Source organism: Dipodomys spectabilis, unplaced genomic scaffold, assembly GCF_019054845.1.
Source record: "Dipodomys spectabilis isolate Male_0828 unplaced genomic scaffold, ASM1905484v1 ptg000096l, whole genome shotgun sequence".
NCBI lineage: Eukaryota > Metazoa > Chordata > Mammalia > Rodentia > Heteromyidae > Dipodomys > Dipodomys spectabilis.
The window spans coordinates 29,437,538-29,452,197 of NW_024870773.1; the positions used below are offsets into that span (position 1 = coordinate 29,437,538).

A 14,660-nucleotide genomic window follows, 5' to 3' on the forward strand; every position below is an offset into this window, starting at 1 on the left:
TCTGCACTGGTCCTTGCTCCCTTACCACAATGAAGCAAGAAGTGCCCATGTAATGTAATCCATTTTATTAAAGAAGTCTCAAGTGATGACGTATATGAACAATATAACTTTCACCAAGCAGAAAAGCAAAACAATCTATCAAAATCCACCCCAAAGCATCAAAAGATTAACAACTTGTACTAATGTAAGAGAACCAGCTTTACATTAAGCACATATTGTTAATAACAGAGCTCGGTGGCTCATCCCTGTAATCCTAGCTACTCAGGAGGCCGTGATCTGAGGATCATTGGAAGCAGAAAAGTAGCTCCAGTTAACCACCAAAAAGCTGGAAGTGGAGGTGTAGCTCAAGTGGTAGAACACTAGCCTTGAGCCAAAAAAGCTAAGGGACAGTACTCATGACCTGAGTTCAAGCCACCAGAACACAGCGCAAGTACACACGTGCATGCGTGCACACACACAATAATAATCATATACTCCTATATTGATTATAATTATATATTGTATTGGTTTTTAATTATACATAATTTTATGTTATGATTGTTGTATTAATAATATATAAGACTCCTATATAAAATATAATTACAAGTGTTATTCATAAAACAGCCAGAGTGTAGCCTGCATAGCAATCTCACGGTAACCAGCGACCTGAGGTTTCTAATTAATTGTTAGCTGGTGAGGGTGTTTGAAGGTCAAGAGAGTGTTCTGTAAATTACATTCCTTCACACACCCAGAAGTCTACTTGTGCTCGTGTCTGCTCAGTGCAGGTTGAGGTGCTGCCCGGACTGGTGAAGATGGCTTTTCTGTTCTCGTACGGGCGATCTGGGCCAGCGGGCCAACGAGGGCGAGCGGGGAACCAACGAGGGCCAGCGGGGGCCAGCGGGGACCAACAGGGACCAATGAGGGTCACCGGGGGCCAGCGGGGCCTAGCGGGGGCCAACGGGACCAACAGGGACCAACGAGGACCAACGAGGGCCAGCGGGGGCCAGCGGGAGCCAGCGGGGGCCAGCGGGGGCCAGCGGGGGCCAGCGGGCCGGCGGCCTGGCGGACCCGGCGCCTCGCGCCGGACAGCGACGCCTGCTGGACGGCTGCGCTCGCTGCGCCGCGCGGCGCTCTAGACCCACTCGGACTTCTGGGCTCGCAGGTGCGGAGCGCTGCCCTCGGAGGCCGGCCGGCCGGGGGGCTGCAGCCGCGGGGCGCAGTCGTGCCCAGCCAGGTGGGCTCGAGAGCCCAGGGGCCCGCCTCTGGGCTGCGTGTCGGCCGTCGCCGTCTGGTCACCGGCCGAAGACGCGGCCCGGCTCCGGCCGTCCTCCGGAAGCCCCGCGCGCCCTGCCTCGCCGGGGAGGGCGCACACGCCTGCCGCCGCCGCCGCCGCCGCCCGCCCGCTCGGGGCCGGGCCGGGGGAGCTGCCCCGCGCCCGCGGCCCGCAGCCCGCGCCCCCGCTCCTCCGCAGGCCGCAGGCCAGGTCGGCGACGCCCAGGAGGAAGGAGAGCGCGCTCACCGCCCAGAAGAACAGCATCAGCACGCCCTTCTCCGTGGGCCGCGACACGTAGCAGTCCACCGCGCTGGAGCAGGGCGGCCGCGCGCACGAGAAGCGCTCGGGGACCCAGAACCCGAAGAGGAGGTAGTGCAGGGCCCCGGACGCAGCCTCCAGCAGCGTCCGCAGAGAGACGTGCGCCAGGTAGGCGGCGGAGAAGTCGGGCACGGAGCGGAGGCGCCCGGCCCCGCGCGGGGCTGGCCAGCGCCCGTCTCCGCCGGGCAGGTCCGAGGGCCGGCGGGCCCCGGCGCCTGCGTCCGAGGCGGCGAGCTGGGCCCCCCGGTGCAGGACGTAGGCACTGAAGATGGCGCACGGGAGGAGCACCGACACGCTCTGCGCCAGCCAGAAGCGCAGGGGCGACACCGGCGAGAAGGCGTCGTAGCAAACGTTGGCGCAGCCCGGCTGTAGCGTATTGCAGACAAACCGCTCCTGCTCGTCCCGGTAGATGGGGTACCCTGCCAAGACCACCGCCAGCATCCTCACCAGCAGGGTGAAGATGAGCCAGATCTTGCCTGGAAAAGAGCAAGCACCCTCGTGTCAATGGGCGGCTGAGTCGTTCCTGTGGCTGAGACTGGAGAGCTGAGTCGGTGCTGCTGTGCGTGGTGACAGCAATAGCGCTGGACCCTTTATCTCGCTTAATGTACGCGTGGTCGCTGGAGATCAAACCCAGGCGAAGCGTGTGGCTTATGGGGTAGTGTGTCAGCACCAGCAAGTGAAAGGCCTTGAGTTCACCCCCCCCCCCTCCCCCGCCCCACTACCAGCCACTGGCTCACCGTCTGAATTCCTAGCCACTCAGGAGGTTGAGATTTGGAGGACCAAGGTTCAATGCCAGGCTGGACAGAAAGGTTCAAAAGATTCCATCTCCAATTAATCAGCAGAAATAAAAAATAAGACTGAGGGCATGGATCAAGTGGCAAGGCACTGGCGATCGGAAAGAAAGCTGAGTGTAAGGACATGAGTTCAAGTCCCAGACTGGCATGTGTGCACACCACACACACACACACACACACAGAGGAGGATGGGGGTATGGTTCAGTGATAGAGTACTGCTAGCACGCCCTAGGCCCCATGTTCCATCCTCAACACCACAAAAATTAAACTAAAATAAGTATAACCAAACTAAAATTGGAATTCGGTTGAAACTACCAAAGAGAAATTACTAAACAAATGAAGCTTCAAGGATATGCAAAAGCTAGAAGGAGAAAAAAAAACATAAGCCAAACATTACTTTCTCATTAACCTTTTCAATATTATTTTTTTTTCTGGTAAAGTAGCCCCAAAAGAGGCTTACACAAACCAGCTTCCACCTGCGTCCGCCTTTAACCTCAGCACCCCATGTCAGCAAGAAGAGACCCAGTGAGAGAAAGGTGCTCATGCCCAGGCTTCCTTCCATGGTACTGTACAGCAAGGAGCTGTCAGGAGACAGCCCAAGTTTGTACGGCCTTTTCCTCCTTGATACACTGGCCTTTCTTTCTTTTTTCCTTTCTTTCTTTCTTCTTTTGTTGTTGTTGGTAGTAGTACTGGGGCTTGAACTCAGGGCCTGGGCACTGTCCTGTAGCTTTATTGCTGGTGTACTATTACTTGAGTCACAGCTCCACTTCTGTCTTTTAGCTGGTTAATTGGCAATAAGAGTCTCCTGGACTTTCGTGACAGGGCTGGCTTTGAACTGTAAACCTCAAGATCTCAGCCTCCTGAGTTTCTAGGATAACAGGCGTGAGCACCAGTGTTCAGCTACACTGGCCTTTCTTTAAGGATGGACGAAGCAAACTAAATTATAGGATACACCCAGCTCTTTAAGAAAGACCCAGGTCAGACACAACAAAAACAACATCAGAGTGAGAGTTTTAGGGTTCCCTGAGACTCACCCACAATAGTCACGTTACAGTTTAACGTGATGATCAGGAAGCCCATCAGGTCCAAGTTCTCCATGCTTCCAGAATGGCAGCCTTGCAGCTGCCTGGAATCTCCAAGGAGGCTGAAGATCCTCAGAGAAACGAATGTGTTTCCAGGTGAGAGTTGAAGCTCTGACAGTTAAGATCTGCACCCAGGACTAAGCAAGAAGTGAGGGTTGCCGTCTCCAAGTCAAGATGGTCCTTTGCCTCTGAAGCAAAGCATTCCTGACAAGTGCAGGGGGCAGAGCGGGAGTGGTCTCTCCTGTGGCTATTCTTACCCGGCTGGGATATTCCAGGCTGCCGCTGTGCTCATTTGTCTCCACCAAGACAGCCAGGCGCTTCGGGATATAATAAAAGCAACTACCTTTAGCCCAAGAAAGAAAACTGTTAACTGGCCAAGTAAGTTTCTCTGTTCAAAAGCTGGTATCTCTTTGGAAAGCACTTCTTGCTTGCAGGAAGCCCTGGAGAGCTCACTCTGTGTTCTGCTAGACACATCCAACATCATTCTACCAGCTGAAGGCCTGGACCACTGAGGGAAGCATAGGGCAGTCCCTCCCTGTCACACAGCCTCGGACTGGGCCCCAGGAGACAAAAGGCTGCTGCTGAGCCCCGGACAGCCCCTGTTCACTGAATGGGAAAGTCACTGAATGCCTCCATATCTGCGTCTTGCTATAAGCAGAATCACCATTTGTGACAGGTGTTGGGGAAGTAATGACATGCAGAAAACCTAGCATATTAAGTACTAGAAAGTGGAATTTCAATCCCAAAACAACCTGGGAAATTATCATAGACTGCATATTCCCTTTCTGTCTCCCAGCCCTATTCAGCAGGGGGTGAGCTCCTAAATCTGATTAATGATTGTCATCAAATTTATAACGAAATATTACATTTGGACCTGCTGGCATCAATCACAATTTATCAAATTCCCATCATGGTGAACTCCTTATATATGGGCTGCAAGGCTGGGCATCTAGATTATGTTTAAACTGAGTTGTAAATGTGAACTTTCACTTTCCCTTGAGAGCTTGTCTTGTTTTGTTTTTGTTTTATTTTGTTTTGTGCTGGTAGTGAGGCTTGACTCCCTGGCCTGGGTTTTGTCCCTTCATTTTTTTGCTTAAGGCTGGCAACCTACCACTTGAGCCACAGCTCTGCTTCTAGCTGTTTTTTGCCAAATACACAGGAAAGACCTAGAGCATACAGAACAGTACCCAGGCAATTGCATCATCTGTGACTTGGTTTTCATCTTGATTTCTTGCCAAGAATATGGTATCAGGGTAGGGCTGGGGGACTGGAGTTCTGACCTCCAGAGCAGGTGAACAGGAGTTCACCTCCAAAATTCTATTACACTGTGACCTCCAAAAACCTATCACACTCAAAGTGAAAAAGGTAGCTAGGAAAATAGAGTTTAGTTTAGAAGGGAAATGCTGGCATTTGTCTGGTTTTTCAGTATTTAACAGCTAGCCCCATTATCTAATTTGAGAAATGAATGTTTTACTTGTATTCAGGATTTAAATGACTTCTTCTAGGCTGTGCATAGAAAGCAAATGTTCACAGCTGCACCAGCAAAACAGATTAACATATACATTTTCATCTCATCTGCATATGTAAACCTACTAGCAAAAGAGACTCCTTTTCTGACAGTCGAATGTGCCACAGGCCCAGGTAAGCGGTAAGCTAGGGTAGCTGCTGTGTTACCAGCCTCACCCACACTAGACTTACCAAAAAGCCATCAACTTAGGTAAGAAGAGAGTTGTCACTGAACAAGGAAAGCCTTGTTCCTAAGGTCTCAAAGCATTCATATTTTGTGTGTGTGTGTGTGTGTGTGTGTGTGTGTGTGTGTGTGTGTGTGTGTGTGTGTACATGCCAGTGCTGGGGCTTGAACTCAGAGCCTGAGCACTTGAACCCAGAGTGTGAGCCCTTGGCTTTTTTTTTTTTTTTGGTCAGTCATGGGGCTTAAACTCTGGCCTTGGGTGCTGTCCCTGCACTCTTCAGCTCAAGGCAAGCGCTCTACTACTTGAGCCACAGCGCCACTTCCGGTTTTCTAGTGGTTTATTGGAGATAAGAGTCTCATGGCTTTCCTGCCCTGGCTGGCTTTGACCCGAGATCCTCAGATCTCAGCCTCCTGAGTAGCTAGGATTACAGGCCTGAGCCACCGGCGCCGGGCCTACACTTGGCTTTTTTAAATCACAGCTAGCCCTCTACCTCTTGAACCACAGCTCCACTTCTGATTTTTTAATTAGTCGACTGATTATTAATAATCATTTTTGTGGGTGCTGGTCCTGCCTCTTGAACTCAGAGCCTGGGCGCTGCCCCTGACATTGTTTTTTCCTTCAGGCTAGCTCTCTACCACTTGAGCCACAGAGCCATTTCCAGCCTTTTCTGAGCACTTAACTGGAGATAAGAGTGTCATAGACTTTCCTGGCTGGGGTGGCTTCAAAGTGCAATCCTCAGACCTTGTCCTCCAGAGTAGCAAGGATTACAGGTGTGAGCCACTAGCATGTGACTCCAAAGCTGTCGTATTTTAGCTGTATGTTCAACTCCTGTTCACCTGAATTCTACAGCTTCCCAGTATCTCTTGCCTACACAGCAAAATTTGTTTTCATGGCAGCTGGGCTGATTCTAAGCAGAGAGGTATAAATTCTGTCCCAGTGCAGGTGAAAAAAAGCATTGTTCCTGCCCCAGCTAAGCTTAGGTAAGAAGCATTTCTCAATGAAACAAAACCACGCACTTTCTTCAAACTACAGAAGGGCACACTTGCCAAAAACCCTGCTACATTTTTTTCACCACTACTGGGTCTTGAACTCAGGGCCTGGGTGCTGTCTTTAAGCTTCTTTGTTCAAGGATGGTGCATTACCATTTGAGCCACAGCTCTTCTTCTAGTTTTTGGGCGATTAATTGGAGATAAGAGTCTTTTTTTTTTTTTTTTTTTGTCAGTCGGGAGGTTTGAACTCAGGGCCTGGGCTTTGTCCCAGAGCCTCTTTGTGCTCAAGGCTAGCACTCTATCGTCTTGAACCACAGCTACACTTCCAGTTTTTGAGTGGTCAGTTGGAGATAAGAGTCTCAGGGGGACTTTTCTACCTGGGCTGGCCTCAAACCACGATCCTCAGATCTCAGCCTCTTGAGTAACTAGAATTACAGGCATGAGCTGAGCCACCTGTGTTCGGCAGCAATAAGAGTCTCATGGACTTTCCTACCCTGGCTGGCTTAGAACCATAGTCCTCAGACTTCAGACTTCTGAGTAGCTAGGATTACAGGTGTGAGCCACTGGCACCTAGCACAGCTACAATTTTTAAGGATGGTTACTGAACTGTAAGCCTGCTGGGTGGAGGGTACAGGTCAGTCACTTCTGAAACTGGTCATCCATCCACCAAACCACACCACTCCTGAGGCCCTCGGTCACCTCACAGGCCTCCAAGCTCCATTTCCACACGTCTGAACTATGTGACTCTGCAAATGGAAGCCACCTTAAAATCTATTCCGTCCACCTTCCACTGTGCAGCTGAAATAAAACATGGACAACCCCCTCAAGCCTCTGTAGAGAGCTTAAATGGTATTTGATGTTTCCATTCTGGCCAGAAAAATTTTGATACAAAACAATAAAAGCACAGAATTATTTTTGGCTGACCAGGATGTAAAAGAAATTTGATTATCTACATTGGGTGTAGGCTGAGAGACAGAGATTGGGAGGATCAAAGTTTGCACAGGCAAAAATCTAGCGACACTCTATCACAATCAGTTTTTAAAGAAAAGATGAGGAATATGGGGGCATATTCTGTTGTTCCAGCCATGTTGGAAACATAAATAGGAGACTTTCAGTCCAAGCTAACCCCAGCATAAACAGGAGAGGAGACCCTTTTTAAAATAATAATAATAATAACTAAAGCAAAAAGGACTAGGGGATGTGGCTCAAGTGAAGAGAAAAGAAGAGAAGGGAAGGGAAGGGAAGAGAAGAGAAGAGAAGAGAGGGGAAGAGAAGGAAGGGAGGGAGGGAGGGAGGGAGGGATGGGAGGGAGGGAGGGAGGGAGGGAGGGATGGGAGGGAGGGGCTGTAATAGTACCTTCATGCAAGTGAATGAGCCTTGTTGAGAGTGACAAATTAAGCCAAACATGGTGGCACACACACACACACACACACACACTCCCATTAGGATCAGTCTGGGCAATATAATGAGACTACATCTCTGAACAAGGGAAAGAGCTAGAGTTTAGTGAGTGATTGCATAGCACATGTGGGGACCGGGCTAGTCCCCAGTATGGAGGAGGAGGAGGCGGAGGAGGAGGAGGAGGGGGAGGAGGAGGAGGAGGAGGAGGAGGCGGAGGAGGAGGAGGAGGAGGAGGAGGAGGAGGAGGAGGAGGAGGAGGAGGAGGAGGAGGAGGAGGAGGAAGAAGAGGAGGGGGGGAGGAGGAGGAGGAGGAGGCGGAGGAGGAGGAGGGGGAGGAGGAGGAGGGGGAGGAGGAGGGGGAGGAGGAGGAGGGGGAGGAGGAGGAGGAGGAAGAGGAGGAGGAGGAGGAGGAGGAAGAGGAGGAAGAGTAGGAGGAGGAGGAGGAGGAGGGCCAGTTCATGTTTCCTATCTACATTCTGTTACTCCTCTGCCATGAAATAGGAGAAGAGGAATGAAGGATAAAGGAATTGGATCTATTTTAAAACTCACAACTGTTGAACACTAATTCTCCAAACATCTACAGCCACTTTAATTTGGAACAAGTGACTAGTCTGCTTGTCACCAACTAAGGACATAGCAGAGGATCCAGACAGCAGTGTCTTGAAGAGCAGACAACAGCTAATCCATCTCTGAGAGAATGGCCCACCCCATTTGCCAGCAATGTGGGAGGTGGGCTCTCCTTAGCAAGTCTTTTAATTATTTTTCTCTTAAGGAACAGCAGTGGAGGGAGAGCAGGAAATACCCCATTATGCGTTGAGTAGAGCCTGGACATCCACAAACACAGCAATGTAGTCACTGCCTTCTATTTCCTTGTGAAAACAAAGAAGAAAAGTTAAATATGAGAAAAATGGACAAGACTTTAAAATTGAATGGTGAGTGATAGAGTAGAGTTGGATCAAGTAACATCAGCTCTCAGAGGATCTATTTATTATTATTATATTACTACTACTACTACTACTACTAACTATTGTGATGCTGGGTATAGAATCAAGAACTGCCAGCATGCTAAGCAAATATTATACCACTGCCAGCCCTAAAGGATCACATTTATGTCTAACATAGTGAGTAATCTGCATAGGAGTGGGAACAGGACTAGGACAGAAACCTCCTGTGTCCCTGTCAGGAGCCAGGCCTGGCACTTCCTCAATTGATGGCTCAAGGGCACACAGCTTGTAAATAGAGGAGCTGGGACCTGAACTCAGAGCTCTTCACTTTGCATCCCACATAAAGACTTTGCCTCAACTTCTGCTACAATTTGTATCTTAAGTGTCCCCCAAGGATCCATGTGTTAAAGACTTGGTCTCTAAAGTGGTATATTAAGAGGTGGTAGAACCTTTAAGAGGTGGGGCCTAATGAGAGGAAGTTAGGTCACTGGGAGTGTTGTGCTCCTAAAAGGGATAGTGGGACGCTGGCCTCTTCCTCTTCCTTTGCATCTCATCATGAGCTGAGCAGTTTTTCTTGACCACATGCCCCAGCCATGTTTGCTGTCTCTCCACAAGACCAAAGCAATGGGGCCAATCACCCATGGACTGAAGGCTCCAAGATCACAAGCCAAAAGAACAATTTTCTCTTCTTTAGTTGATTTTCCTTAGTTGGATGTATGTCATAGTAGTGGGAAGCTAGTGAATATAGCTTTAAGAAGAACTGATTCCAGAGTGGGAGCTATCAGAGAAAACTAAAGGAGAGGCTGGGGGCATGGCTCACATGGTAGAGCACTTGGCTAGCAAGTGGGAGGTCCCAAGTTCAAACCCCAGTACCGATGGCTCGTGTCTATAATCCTAACTGCTCAGCAGTCTGAGATCTGAGGATGGAGATGCAAACCCAGCCTTGGAAGATAAATCCAAGAAACTTTTATCTCCAATTACCTAGCAAAAAATTTGCAGCGAGAGTGTGGCTCAAGTGGTAGAGCATCAGCCTTGAGTAAAAAATCCAAGCAAGAGCACCAGGCTCTGAGGCCCCAGTATACACACACACACACACGAATAGTACCACAAAAGAAACTTTTGTCTGTTTTGTTTATTCCCTAACAAACATAGTGGAGAGCTCACTGTTTTTGACAAGAATGAAGACTTTATTTAACAACAATACATTGAGTTCCTTCTCTATGTCAGACAATATGCCAAGAGTAAAGACACAGAGACACACAGCACATTTCCAACAATAAAAGCCTAAACAACTTTCCAAATCCCAAAATAACTACAACATAGTCATGTAACAAAAACAAATAGTTCCAGGCCCCGGTGACTCACACCTGTCATCCTAGCTACTCAGGAGGCTGGCATCTGAGGAATAAAGCTCAAAGCCAACCTTAGGCAGGAAAAGTCCTTGAGACTCTTATCTCCAATTAACCACAAAAGAGCCAGTAGTGGTGCTGTGGCTCAAGGAGGAGAGTGCTAGTCTTGAACAACAAAGCTCAGGGACAGCTCTCAGGCCCTGAGTATAAGCCCCAGAACAGGTACCAAAAATTAAAATAATAAAATAAATAGGCCTCTTATAAAGGCATAAAAGGAGAGAGGTAATATTTATATTCTACACACACCTGTGAAGAAGGCAGGTTGCAGGTGAAGAAGGTTGTAGACTTCACCTGTGGCCTGAAGTCTTCAAAATTTTGAGCCGAAGGCAAAGAGAATACAGCTCCACAACTTTTCAGAACTGCCTAAAACCACACGATTGGAGGAGGCAAAACGGGGCGGGGCTCCCTCAATCATTTCAGGTCAGCATCACGTTTTCTTCTGCATGGCACAAAGATGGAAGTGGCGCAGGACACCAAGCGAGACAGAGATGCATCTTTGGAGTCGTCACTTCTCTTCCCTGAAACCAGCAAAGGTCTGTAAAAGTCATGCTGTTAATTGTATTTATCACTCTTGGGGGGAAAAATGGTATTAAAACACATTTCAGCACCATCCCCTTTTGTTAGCAGACATAGTAATCCATTCTAATCCCAGCACTGACTCCAAGCAATTTCCTTGAGAAATGTGACTGAGTTTTAAAAGATTAAGCCAAGTACGTATTTTAGGATGATTTTCCCCAAGGAATGACCACTTTCTTATCCTTAGTAGGGCATAACTGGCTTAATCAATTGTAATTCAGGGTGTGAACCACCCTGAGCCCTAACTAATTTCCTTTTCAAAGGTATTCTCCTAGTGTGTGTGCATCATTAGCTCCTTGCCTGCTTGGAAAATGGATAGAGAGCAGAATGGGGGAACTGCCACACAATCCTGCTGTGGACCTGAGGGACAGGCCTGGCTTTATTTGATATTGATAGCAATCTTCTACTACATTATTTTGTGGCCATTCTGGGACTTGAACTCAAGGCCTGGGCATTGCCACTTAGCTTTTTCACTCAGGGCTGGCACTCTACACGTAAGCCACAGCTCCACTTCTGGCTTTTTACCCGCTAATTGGCACTAAAAAGCGTGTCCCAGGTTTGTCTGCCCAAGCTGGCTTTGATCTTCAGATCTCAAGCCTCCTGAGTAGCTACAGGTGTGAGCCGTGGCGCTCAGCTGCTCCACTACATTTCCAACACTGGGTTCCAGTGGAATCAGAGAGGGAATCACGGGGTCACTTGGGCATAGCAGGGATGACTAAGAAGTTGCCAGGGTGCCTACAAGGCCAAGCACTAGTATCTCAAGATGGACACTGTCAGCAGGGCCTTAATGATCTACTTGATCCAAAAACTGAAAGGCAGAGTTATGGAAAATCAACCTACAACATGACCCAAATCTTAATCTGTGTCTATGCTCTGTATTTTAACATTATTGTGGGCTTCTTTTTTATGTTTCTTTTTATTAGCCTTTATTAATTATGCAAAAGAGAGGGTTTCATTGTGACATTTTCACAAATGCATGCATATTGTGTACTTAGCTCATATTCACCCCAATTACACGCTCTGGTTTCCGCTCCCCCCACCCCCAATTACCCCTAACCCCTTTCCTCTTCCCCTTTCAGTTTGTTAAGTTCAAAGCCAAATCTGTTACCTTACTAACACTCACGTTAACACTATTATTTACCCAGTACCTTTATGTGGATAAAAATACCTTTGCAAATATATGTGCAGCATTTCCCTTTTCAACGTAAAATAGTATGAATGTTATTTCCTAACTGATTGTTTTCATGTGTTCTAAAATTTGGTTATTATATATACATATTAAGACTTTTGTGTCTTCTTGCTGAATCTACCTTTTCATCTTTATGAAGTGACTCTCTTAGGATCTCTAGCAATGGTCTTCGTGCTGACGTGTATCTTTCTTTTAGCTTTCTCTGTGTGTGCTTGTAGTGGGGCTTGAACTCAGGGCCTCACCCTCTTGCTTATCTTTTCCTGCTCAAGGCTGGTGCTCCACCACTTGAGGCACACCTCCATTGAAATGCACCTTGCTGGTGTTAACGTAGCCATTCTTCTCTCTCTCTCTCTCTCTCTCTATATATATATATGTATGTACACATATATATATATAATTTTAGTTATTTTTATTTTTTGTCGGTCGTGCGGTTTGAATTCTGGGCCTAGGCGCTGTCCCTGAGCTCTTCAGCTCAAAGAAAGCACTCTATCACTTGGACCACAGTGCCACAGTGGTTTTCTGGTGATTTATTGAAGATGAGAATCTCACAGACTTTCCTTTCCTGTGCTGGCCTTGAACCGTGATCCTCAGATCTCAGCCTCCTGAGTAGCTAGGATTACAGGCGTAAGCCACCAACGCCCGGTTTTGTATTTGTTTTCTTTGAAATGCTTAGGCATATTTAGAATGACTGGCCTCAAAATTTGTATGTGAATTCCATTATCTAGCTCTACTAGATCTCTAAATCTAAATACCTCTCCCACCAATCTGCAATCTACCTTGCCATATGCAGATGCATGCCCATCTGTCTGCAAGTATTGTAACTAGGACAAATGCTAAAATAATTATAAAATTAACCCTGGTATAATCAGATAAGAAGTACACTGTACTCTTATAAGAGACAGAAAAATGAAAAGCAAGAGAATAAAAGGAAAGGAAAGGAAAAGCAGAGAAGGGTAGAAGAAATCACAGACATAAAAAGAGAATGCGGGCTGGGAACCCAGTGGCTTACATCTGTAATCAGGAGGCTGAGATCTGAGGATCACGGTTGAAAGCCAGCTCAGGCAAGAAAGCCCATGATACTCTTATCCCCAATTAGTTATCAAACAAACCAGAAGTGGAGCTTTGCCTAAATGTGGTAAAGTGCTAGCCCAAAGCAATAAAAGCGCAAGGACAATGCCTAGGCCCTGAATTCAAGCCCCAGGACCAGGTGAGAGAGAGAGACAGAGAGAGGGAGAGAGAGACAGAGATAGAGACACAGAGAGACAGAGAGACCAACTGGGTACACCCTATAACTCTAGCATTCAGGATATTCAGGCAGGACAATCATGAATTCAAGGCCAGCCTGGGCTACATAACAAGTCCAACTTCAGCAACAACAACAAAGTTTCTGTTTTAACTCATAATATTTTCCTAGTTGCAAGAAAAATCATGTTTAAAATAAGAATTCTTGCAAGACAGCATTGATGGTAGTACAGCATTGTTTTTCTGTTAGCTAGGTTTATTTTACTTCATTTAAAAATCTTGCACAGCATACCACTTATTGTATTAACTTGTATTTTTCAATAAATAAGTAATTATAGTTATAAGATTGGGGCTTTCAAGCATGCTGCCAACCCTAGGCGTACTAGCCAGGGCAAGTCCAGACTTCCAGAAAAAGGCCTTACCTGCTGTGTGGAGAATGGACTGGAAAAGAAGAAGAAGACTCTACAACAGGAAACAGTTGCAGAAGCCCAGAGGAACTTTCAAGAATCAGGTGCATGTGGAAGAAGCTTTGGAGGCTTAAGTCTGAGTGATGAAAGTTGTACAGTTTCAGTTGGAGTCTTTGAAGATGATGTGAGGGAATGGACTGAAGAGAGATGTGGGCATGGGGTCTTTATGAGAAAGCTACTTTCACAATGAGTTCTTCCAGCCCAGAGCATAAGCGGTCTGTTCCTCTTCCAGGAGGTCTTTCTGTCTGAGTGGGAAGAACACAAAGTTGCTCTCTCACAGCTGAGGAATCTGGAAATGAAAGGTGATTTCCTCCATGGACTGCAGATGCTGAAATCACCACAAAGCAGACACATTGTCACACTGCTTTGCTACTGTGAGGATGACAACAGTATCCTTACTGAATATCACCCCTTGGGTTCCTTGAGAAACCTGGAATAAACACTAGCACGTTCAAAGTACCAAAATGTGAACACATGGCAGCGCAGGCTGCAGTTGACCATAGGTTTTGTCAGTATCATGAACTACCTACCTCTCAGCCTTTTGGACACACTGGTCATGTATGATTCTAATGACTTGCCCAAGATATTGTCCCACTCTCGGCTCACAAGTAACCTGAGCATTGTGGCAAATGTAGATGTCCCACCCCTGTGGAACCACAGGCCTAGGATGTTTGTGAGGTGTGCCCACAGGGAGTTTCATGGGGATTTTGTGTCTCCAGAGCAGCTGTGGCCCTTGGGAGAGGACACACCTTTTCATGATGATCTTATGACTTCCTATGATGGGAAGATCCACATCTGGAAGATTCCAGATGTCTCTAGCTTCCTTGGGTTGTGTAGAAGGGCGTGATATGGTTCGATTCCACTTGTTTGATATTCATAAGGCTTGTAAGAGCCAGACGCCTTAGAAAGACCCACTCACTGCTCAGGATATTCTGGATACTTATCAGAAGTGTTTTTAACTCACTCAGAGATACTGCAAGGTCTCAGACAAGGGAAATGCTATAAAGCCCAGGCTAGTTGTTGATGGGTGGGATGTAAAGTTCTACTCTCATGATGGAAGTTGTTGCTTGAGCTTGGGGTTTTCATTTTGTTTTGTTTTTTAGCCATGTTGTTCTTGTTCTACATCTATTTGCACGTTCGAGTATGTTCACATCTCCTGGCAGCCCAAGTGGAAGCGAGAGCAAAGCAGATCTGATTTAAACCTGGCTGCCCATTTCTGTGCACATTTGCTTTTTGTTGCAGAAGGAGAGACACAATGAAGCTACCAGTATTTAAATTAACAAAAAGCATATGGTCATAAATGTTA

General features: G+C 47.3%; 1 protein-coding gene and 1 pseudogene across 1 annotated transcript; one reads left to right on the top strand and one right to left on the bottom strand.

The window, feature by feature from the left end:
* Positions 1–1,111: 1,111 nt before the first annotated feature.
* Positions 1,112–3,462, bottom strand: Gjd4 (gap junction protein delta 4). Its single transcript, XM_042685903.1, has 3 exons — positions 3,399–3,462; positions 1,396–2,046; positions 1,112–1,326 (listed from the first exon to the last, which is right to left on the bottom strand). Exons 1-3 carry the CDS (start codon positions 3,460–3,462, stop codon positions 1,112–1,114), a joined length of 930 nt encoding a protein of 309 aa, XP_042541837.1.
* Positions 3,463–3,471: 9 nt separating this feature from the next.
* On the top strand, positions 3,472–14,359 carry LOC122113015 (annotated as a pseudogene).
* Positions 14,360–14,660: the final 301 nt, after the last annotated feature.